Source organism: Bison bison, unplaced genomic scaffold (genome assembly GCF_000754665.1).
Source record: "Bison bison bison isolate TAMUID 2011002044 unplaced genomic scaffold, Bison_UMD1.0 scf7180017864466, whole genome shotgun sequence".
In the NCBI taxonomy this organism is placed as follows: Eukaryota; Metazoa; Chordata; class Mammalia; order Artiodactyla; family Bovidae; genus Bison; species Bison bison.
Window position 1 is genome coordinate 12,648,400 of NW_011495027.1, and position 9,840 is coordinate 12,658,239.

General features: G+C 45.2%; 1 protein-coding gene across 5 annotated transcripts in view; it reads left to right on the top strand.

Moving 5' to 3' along the window:
• SLC44A3 (solute carrier family 44, member 3) overlaps nt 1-9,840 on the top strand; it is an 87,002-nt gene that overhangs the window by 59,161 nt on the left and 18,001 nt on the right. For 4 of the 5 annotated variants that reach the window (XM_010860484.1, XM_010860485.1, XM_010860486.1 and 1 more), the window contains one exon: nt 1,479-1,565. In XM_010860484.1, the coding sequence (XP_010858786.1) occupies nt 1,479-1,565 (87 nt within the window). The remainder of the gene's footprint in view (nt 1-1,478; nt 1,566-9,840) is intronic. The other variant, XM_010860483.1, reaches the window with a different exon arrangement.

Below are 9,840 nucleotides of genomic sequence, written 5' to 3' on the forward strand. Positions count from 1 at the left end.
CCAACCAGTCCATTCTGAAGGAGATCAGCCCTGGGATTTCTTTGGAAGGAATGATGCTAAAGCTGAAACTCCAATACTCTGGCCACCTCATGCGAAGAGTTGACTCATTGGAAAAAACTCTGATGTTGGGAGGGATTGGGGGCAAGAGGAGAAGGGGACGACAGAGGAGGAGATGGCTGGATGGCATCACTGACTCGATGGATGTGAGTCTGGGTGAACTCTGGGAGTTGGTAATGGACAGGGAGGCCTAGCGTGCTGCGATTCATGGGGTCACAAAGAGTCGGACACGACTGAGCGACTGATCTGATCTGATCTGATCTGATACATTAGTACTAGATAATCATAAGTTAATAAACATCAGGGAACTCACTGTACCCCCCAGAGCTAGGCACCTTAAACTCTTTGGGGAAACAGCTTCCATAAATCTAACCGTCAATGGGTCAGCCTCTCTGGCTGAAGTCTAAGAGGTTATTTCTCACTTCCTAGATCCCATAAGGACTAAGAGGTCAAACTCCCTTTTAGTGATGTCACGGTTGGAGAAATGTGTCCTTTCTTAGGTTAAAAAAAATAGTCTTCCTCAGCAGCCATACAGCCCCATACTGTATCTGCAGTATAAGCATTTCATACGGCCACTGTGAGATCCTTCTTACATTAAATGGCTCATTCACAACCATAGCCAGGCTGAAAAGGATGCAGGTCAGATTTCATCTAGTGGAATTAACACTGGGACAAGAAAATGTCTATATAAGGCTAAGTTGTCCCTGGGGTCCTAATAGAAAACTATTTCAGGATTGTTTTCAGGGATTCTCCCCCACCCCCACCCCAGTCTGGGCAGTAAGATACATTTAATCACCCCTTCCCCCAACAAGTTTTATTAATTCATCCATTCTTGAGTTATACACAAGTTCAAGTTATATTTCAAAGGACTAACTTATCCCCCAAATTTTAACCCTGAAAGTCTTAATATGGGATGTTTTTCCAAAAAATTAAACCTAATTTTTTTGTGTGTGTGGACACATAACTAGTATCTACAATGCATTAGTTTTATTGCCTGTGGGATGTGAATTTCACATGAATATAAACTATGGTTTGAAAAAGCAGAGTTTATGATTGAAGACACTTAGGAAAAATGAAGAAAGAGAGGTTTTTTTTTTTTTTTTTACTAGAACCAAAAGGTCTGGTTCACCTTTGCTAGTAAAAACAGGCTAATCCATTTCCCTTTCTGCTGAACTCAACAGCACTCCTAACAGGTAAGCCCACAGAAGAGAACCCTTGCTCATCAGTATAGTAATGATAGTAATTAGTAGTAGCAGTAGCATATACAGAATAGAAGAACTTCTGTACCCATGAGAATTGCTGTGGTGCTTCTCCAGGTACACAGATCTCCAAGTAGGAACAGGGTGTGCTGGAAGACACTTCTGTTGGCCTCTTTCCTGTGCTGTTGGTGACACTGTTCCTTTCTTTCTGAACTGACCCAGCAGGACGGTGCCTTGTCCAGGTGCATGTCCCAGTGCTGCTGCTGCTGTTTCTGGTGTCTGGACAAGTGCTTGCGCCATCTCAACCAGGTACGTCTCCTGCGCTGGGGACATGGTGTGAGAGCCTGCCAGTGGGCACTGTCTCTTAGGTCAGGGGTTAGCCAGTTTTTCTGTAAAGGCCAGATTGTGTAAAAGTTTTCAGGTTTTGGTCATTTGGGTCTTGGTCACAGCTACTCAGCTCTGGTGCTGCAGCAGAAAAGCAACCACAGACAGGATGTAACTGGATGGGCCTGAGTGTGTTCTAGCAGAACTTATGGGCGCTGAAATCTGAATTTTATTTTTTGTTTTTGCGCCCCTGTGTCTTTGTTGTAGTGCCAGGGCTTAGTTGCCCTGCAGCATGTGGAATCTTAGTTCCTTGACCAGGGATCAAACCCACATCCCCTGCATTGGAAGGTAGATTCTTAACTGCTGGATCACCAGGGAAGTGCCTGAAATCTGAACTTTATATTTTTTATGTGTCAAGACATATTCTCCTTATTTTTAATTTCTCCAACTTTTTAACAGAATTATTCTTAGCTCTGACCTGAGGGAAGCAGAGATGGATGGATGGATCTGGTTCCTTGGCTGTCATCTGCAGTCCTTTACCTTAGAACCTTAGGTCGTTAATACAAGTCTTCAAATTCTGAAAGAAATGTGTCTCTTTTTCAAAAAAAAAAAAAAGGAGGCTTTAGAAACTCTAATACATGCATATGTGTCAACTGAGAGCTAATTTTCAATGTCTTCTCCAAGAACTATAATTTTCCTGAAATAGGAAAAGGACTGCCTCCCTAATTTTTATGTATTTCACCAGCCTTTCACTTTCAAGCTATAAATATTCCTTTAAAAATCAGAAAAATTATATACTGTGATTGTTTGAATTTCAGATTTTTTTCCTCCTGAGTCTTTCAAACCGGTGGAAAACTAGATATGTATTTTATTTTTCTGTCGATAATTTAGGAAATTTTAATAACCCTTAGTCAAATTTACACAAAGCAGTATTTTTGTAAGTCAGCAGGCTGTTTTATAATTTAAATGTTCACAGTACTCGCTTAGAAAAGTACTTCTTATTTTTGCCCCTCTTCCTAATAAATGTACCAGTAGAAGTAAAGGGACTAATTAGACCATCTATGTTTAATGTCTTATAAATGGTGTTAAGAATACCTTTCATTATTCGGGGGAGATTGTAGTCTTCTTGTAGTAAACCCTATATTTAAAGCTCTTCTTAAGACTCTTGGCATACATTTTAGAGTGTGTTTAGCTTTCACTTGGATCACATCAAGCAAGCATGTATAAAGCACAGTGAAATACTATTGCACCTTTCAGAATGGTAGGTCCCGTAGCAAGTCAAGCCAGACCCTGTGAATGTCTTGTCACAGTGTAATGTACAAGCCTGTCTCCCCTAGAACTCTGTGTACACATCCAGACACCAACTTATTCTATGAAGATGCTATTGAGATGCATTACAAATATTTACTGTGATAAAATACATATACATGAAAATCAAGCTAAGATACATATAGACAGACTAGAAAGATGAAAGCAGTGGAACCTTTGATATACCGATGTGTTGGCCACATGGTCCTTTAGGGCCCTAAAGCTGAGTTGCTGTTCCCTCACAGTATTTGTAAATTCAGGTTCTTTCCATGTCCCTCTTTCACTGCTTCATAGACCCCCACCCTGGGGCTCTATGAATACTGCAGGGACCACCACTTCAGGAGAGGAGAGAAATGGGTGAGGAGGAGGAAGGATGGGCTCTGGGCTCATATCAACATCACCACCTCCCGCCCCTGCCTTCCAACCAGAGCAGCTCCACTTTTATCTGGTTGAGGAGTGAGATTCCACTGAAGGTTTCATTTAAAGACAGGCTCTGCTGCTTGAACACACTTGAAAGCCACTGTCTCAAACTATGTCCTTGCTTGTTTTCTCTGCCCTCTTATCCTAAGGGATATACTTTCTGCATTCTGATGTTACAGCATCTTATATTAACCCTGTACCTTTACTTTTGGGATTTCAAAATGTTTCCAAAATCATAAGCAGTGTTAGTATTAATCGCAGTATAATTATTATAAATTGTTGAAATCCTTTTAACAGACGTACAATGGGAATGATTGTCCCTGAATCACAAAAAGACTCAGCTAGCCTCGAGGATCCAGCTCATGGTGAATCAGTGTTGCAAACAGGGATGGGTCTTTGAATTTTGATCTTGGTGCCAGTGATTGTGCCTGGGCCTAAACCAGCTGCCAGAGCAGCTTTTTTTTTAAAAAAAACATGTATACATATGTATTTTTTCCATTCACTTATTTGGCTATGGGATCTTCAATCTTTGTTGTGGCATGTGGGATCTTTAGTTGTGTTACTTGAACTGTTTAGTTATAGCACATGGGATCTGTATCCCTAACCAGGGGTGGAACCTAGGCCCCCTGAATTGGGAACTCAGAGTCTTAGCCCCTGGATCACAAGGGAAGTCCCTAGAGCAGCTTTAATGTGGGGTGACTCCTATAGGAATGGGCACTGCCAGGTGATGTGGGCACTGCTGGGACGTCTCAGGTTTAGGAGATTGAGAAAGAAGAGGAGGAAGAATAAAAGAGAAGAAGCAAAACGAATACTGATGAGGAGGGAAAGGTCACCCATTGTCCAAACAACTCCTGGAAAGCAGAGTGAAATAAAGATTTGTAGGGACTTCCCTAGCAGTCCAATGGTTTAGACTCTGTGCTTCCAATGCAGGGGGTACGGGTTTGATCCCTGATTGGGGAACCAAGATCCCATATGCCATGCAGCATGGTAAGGAAAAAAAAAAAAAGATTTGTAAGAATAAAGATGATTGTTGTGGAGTCGTGGCCAGAGCTATTGTCGATCTTATTTGGCAGTGGACAAAGGAAAGGGAGCTTAAAGTGAGAGAAGGAGTTTAGATTAGCCTTTGAAAAATTTCCTGGCACTGGAATGAGTTGCTAGGAAAAGATTTTCTCTGGAAATCCGATTTAAAAGAGTTGAGGCTTTTTTTTTTTTTTTAATTTTGCTAGTTTTGTGCAGAAAGAGCCGGGAAATGCTAAAGGAGAATGAGATCCATTTGTTACCATCAGAACCCAGATGCTCTTCTTTACTTAACATCAAGGAGCGGGCTGTGTTTCAGCTTTGCTGCTTAAAAGCCTAATCCGTCTTCCACAGCCCTGGGAGGGGGGCTAGTGGCAGTTGCCGCATTTTGTTGAGACCCAGCCTAAGAGTACGAGGTAATTCACCTGCAGGGTAGGGAATGAAATTCCACATCTCATCGTTTCTCATTACTTGCTTCTCTACATTGTAAATCCCAAGTGTATGTACACCTCACACATTTATTTATCCAACATCTATTTATGCTGTATTCAAACCATTAAGGTGTAACGAGGAGGGGACTGTGGCGAAACAGAGTCTATATAAAGCAAGTCAGGGCTTCAAGGAGCAGACAAACTAGTGTGGGGAATGGGGGTTCGGTGAGACACTTGCATGAGATATTTATATAACTGTATGTGCTGGAATGCGGAGAAGGCAATGGCACCCCACTCGAGTACTCTTGCCTGGAAAATCCCATGGACGGAGGAGCCTGATGGGCTGCAGTCCATGGGGTTGCTAAGAGTCGGACACAACTGAGCGACTTCACTTTCATTTTTCACTTTCATGCATTGGAGAAGGAAATGGCAACCCACTCCAGTGTTCTTGCCTGGAGAATCCCAGGGATGGGGGAGCCTGGTGGGCTGCCGTCTATGGGGTCGCACAGAGTCGGACACGACTGAAGCAACTTAGCCGCAGCAGCAGCAGCATGTGCTGGAATGAGGTCTTTGAAGTTCAGGAAAGGGAGTCTTGGTATGGGGAGGTGCTTTGACTTGATGATTAGGAGAGCTTGCACTGAAGAGGTAGGACTTGTCAGGCATGAGCATAGAGCATCACCGGAGGTCACAGCTGATAGCAACAACAGTAGCCACGGCTTCTTGGCACTCACGGGCTTCCCAGGTGGCGCAGTGGTAAAGAATCCACCTGCCAATACAGGAGATGCAAAAGACACGGGTTCAATCCCTGGTTTGGGAAGATACGCTGAAGTAGGACAGGACAACTGCTCCAGTATTCTTGCCTGGAAAATTCCATGGCAGGCTACAGTCCATGGGGTCACCAAGAGTCAGACATGACTGAGCACATAATACACGCACTTGACCCTCACTGTATGGCTAGTTGTGTGCTCAGCACTTTCCTGCAGTAGATCAATTGTGAGTTTTCACTGCAGCCCCCTGAGATAGTTATCTCCAACATAGAGATGAGGAAACCGAGGCTTAGAGAGGGCCTGTAGTTAGTTAGTGGCAGAACTAGGAGTTGAATCCATATCCATGTTGCCTCTGGGACCCAAGCCCTGAACACTGTGCATTTTAAAACAGCCAGAGAGGGAGTCACAGCCACTGCCTAGGGTGGGTCTCTTGAGCACCTGCTTGAGCCAGAGTCCAGACTGGCTGTGAAGCAAGGCTGATTTCAAGGCAGATTTTTGTGGAGGAGGACAGGAAAGGTATGGGAACAATGAAGGGGGTGAAGGCTGGATCAGGCAATTATAAACCCAGAAAAGGCCAGTCAGGGTGGTCTAAGCCCACCTCCTCCCCTCAGGCATGCCTGTGTCAGAGCTTCTGGGAGGCCGACTGGCCAGGCTGTTCTTAGAATTTTTCAGATGAGATCCTGCAGCCTCCCCCTCCCTTCTAGCACTTTGCAGGAGCCCAACTGAGAAGGCCCCAAGTGGGACCTTGCAGGCTAGCCCATCAGCAGGAGGCCTGCCCTTATTCTTATGGTCCACACATGGTTCCCCATGGAAATGCCTTCCTGAGTGCACATCTTGTCCACGGAGGACACAGACATCTGAACTAGTGCTGATGGTGGCTTTAGATCAGTGTTCCTCTAGGTTTGAAACCAACTGGCGGGCTCACTGGTTTTGGAACTCATCTTCCTGAGGGTTCCAAACTGGTTAAACGTTCCAGAATGTTCTCTCTTCAATTCTTATAGGCAAATGGTAGAATTTCATGGATTTTCATTTTCACGTTACAACTAAAGGCTTTTTACCAATCAGTAAAGTGCCTGGTATGTTTGCACATGCATGGTCGGTCACTCAGTTGTGTCCAGCTGTTTGGGACCCTATGGACCATAGCCCACCAGGCTCTTCTGTCTGTGAGATTTCCCAGGCAAGAATACTGGAGTGGATTAAGAAAAAAATAATGCTGGAGTGGGTTGCCATACCCTTCTTCAGGGGATCTTCCCAACCCAGGGATCAAACCCACATCTCCTGCATCTCCTGAATTGCAGGCAGATTCTTTGCTGTGGAACCACCTTAAAGCTTATTCAAGTGTGTCATTTGGGAATCAGAAGTGGTGTTTTACTTAATTTCCTGAGGTCTCAAATTCAGAATTCTATTGAGATGTCTGACTGCCAAAGTGAAGCCTGATGAGCATTCAAGGCTTGTGAGTGAGCCCAGGCAGAGATGGGATTTTGCAGACTGGGGAAGGAACCTTCACTGTGGGTACCACCAGAGTCCCCTTGGTGTGGCTGTGTTGTTCAACTACAGTCCTACTTGTCTTGTTTCCCACTTCATTTCTGGTGAGTATTGGCTGTTGTTTAATGCATTGTATGTTTATCATGTTGAGCATTGCCTTCCTTTTCAATTCTTTGCTCTTCCAGAAGAAGTGGGAATGGCTGTAGAAAGTGAGCTATGGGCTGAGGTCAAACAGGTTTGAAAACAATTTCCAACCTGTTTCCTGGAAGGAGCTCTTAAGTAAAGGCAGCCCCTGGCCAAGTATGGCAGCAGTTGGTTTCTGCCTTCTTGCTGGAACTTGGGTGAATCCCTCCACCTCACTGAGCTTCTGCAGAAGAAGAGAGTCAGTTTGAATGACCTGAGGTCCTCGTTGGGAGTGCTCAGCCTTGTCCTGGTGGCTTGCGGAGAGCTGGGGCACACAGGTACCATGTTAGCACATTGCAGCTGTGACACGCTTTGTGTGGAATGTGGGGCAGGTTGGAAAACCTGAACTGCGTGTCTTCCCATTGTGTCCAGAACAGCAGGATCATTTTCTTTTTAATATTTATTTATTTACTTATTCAGCTGCACTGGGTCTTAGTTGCAGCATGTGGAATCTAGTTCCCTGACCAGTTCTAGAACCCAGGACCCCTGCATGGGAGCATGGAGTCTTAGCCACTGGACCACCAGGACAGTCCTGAATCTTTTTTTTTCATGTTGTTATTCTTATCTATAGTGAGGACTTACCCTGGGATCACAAAGGTGAGTGACACTTTATGTTGCCTGGATCTCAAGCCTCCAGAATCTTGTCAAGTGGATTGAGGATGTGAGTGAACTGCTATCTTCATCCCCTTATGGCAGTTCTCCCAACACTGCTGCTGTAATGACAGCAACAAGTACATCCAACTGGTGACTGGATGCGGTAAAGTGCCAGTCACTTCAGTCATTCTCAACAGTGGAGGGTAGTGTCCAGAAGCCATTACTCCCCATTTCTACTGTGGGCCACTATGCAGGGTAGCTGGGTGAATCTTCTGCCGTATCTCCTGGTCAGTGACTTGAGAGGATGGAGTGACTCAGATCTGCTTTAATGCAGCCCATCAAGCTGCCAGCCCACTTTACTGTGACGTCTGTCTAGATATGAAATATCAAGAAATGCATGCAGAGATTATTGCCTCTTAGCATTTGACTGGAAATGCCCATAGCTTCCTGACTTCTGACTAACAAATATACTGGTCAGAAAAACTCCAGATAATCCTGTCGAATCCAATACGGAGAAAAACTTGCTGCTACTTGGCAAACATACACATCTCTCCCCTCCCTGCTTCATACCCCAGCCCACACTGCCTGCCACTGCTTGTCTTTCAGGGCACAGAAAGTTGGTCTTTGTCTTCTAAGGCTTTGTGGCAGACTTAACTCTGTAATACCCCAAAAACCTTCTCTCCCCCCGCCACCTCCCTTGAAGTTAGCTCAATTTCAAATGCTTCTCTTTCTCACAGTCCATCAAGAGCGAAGGCACTCTGTGACTTTTCTGTGTCTGGTTTTGGTTCATCCTTAGCCAGCTGGCAAACCTCCAGGGACTCCTCTCTACTCCCCAGAGCAGCATGTGCAGCTCAGAAAAGAAAAGTAATGAATATTGTGCAATTCCTCTGCGTTGATTATGAAAATGATGTAAAGGTTCTTAAGAGGACGTGGTTCTTGGGGTAATTGACATTGCCTCATCACAGAGCATCCAGACAGCTGTCCTTTCCGTGACAGTGGCGGGTCCGAATCCTGCCACCCCCGCCGACTGGCTTAGAGCTATTCTGGGGTGGCCAGCTGACGGCGAGAGCCCTGGAGAGATTCCTCTGTGTGAGCATGGTGTAGAAGGAAACACACACGTGTGTCAATATGATCATTTACATTAAGGCCCATTTATAGATGATGGTAATCCTCACAGCCCAGCTGTTTTGTGCCAAATGCTACTGTTCTGACTTTAGATAGAAAGGAATTGAGACACCTATCTATCAGAGGCCCCAGACTGTCTGGGAGAAAACTGACTGTGTCCTCATGTTTCCTGATGTGTGGCTCAGAACCTGCTGGGCTGAGGGCCCTGGCTTTATGTGGCTTCCTGGGGAGCAGCCTTGCTGGAGCCCGGCTCCCACCTGCCGTGGGTGTGTTGCAAGGCTCAGACATCAAGAGGGTGTGGCCCTAAAGCCTTCTGCCCCAAGTGGGCCTCAGCAGCCTCTCATCCTCCTGGGGAAAGGCCCAGTACACAGTTGCCATCTGTCTTTCCTAACTTGAAATTCTTCTACCTTCTCAGAGAAGCAGTTACTGTTTGTTGAATGAAAGATGGCCTTATTGTAGGGAAGGAAGGGTGAGTTATGTAGGGGGCCCTCAGCTAATCAGAAAATGCTCCTGGGAGACAACTGTTGGGCTCCCTCCAAGGTATGCAGCAATTTCCCAGGTGGCTCAGTGGTAAAGAATCCACCTGACAATGCAGAAGACACGGGTTCCATCCCTGTGTCAGGAACATCCCCTGGAGGAGGAGATGGAAACTCACTCCAGTATTCTTGCCTGAAGAATTCCATGGATAGACAAGCCTGGCAGGCTACTATCCATGGAGTCACAAAGAATTAGACACGACTGAAATATCAATAACCTCAAATATGCAGATGACATCACCCTTATGGCAGAAAGTGAAGAGGAACTAAAAAGCCTCTTGATGAAAGTGAAAGAGGAGAGTGAAAAAGTTGGCTTAAAGCTCAACATTCAGAAAATGAAGATCATGGCATCTGGTCCCATCACTTCATGGGAAATAGATGGGGAAACAGTGGA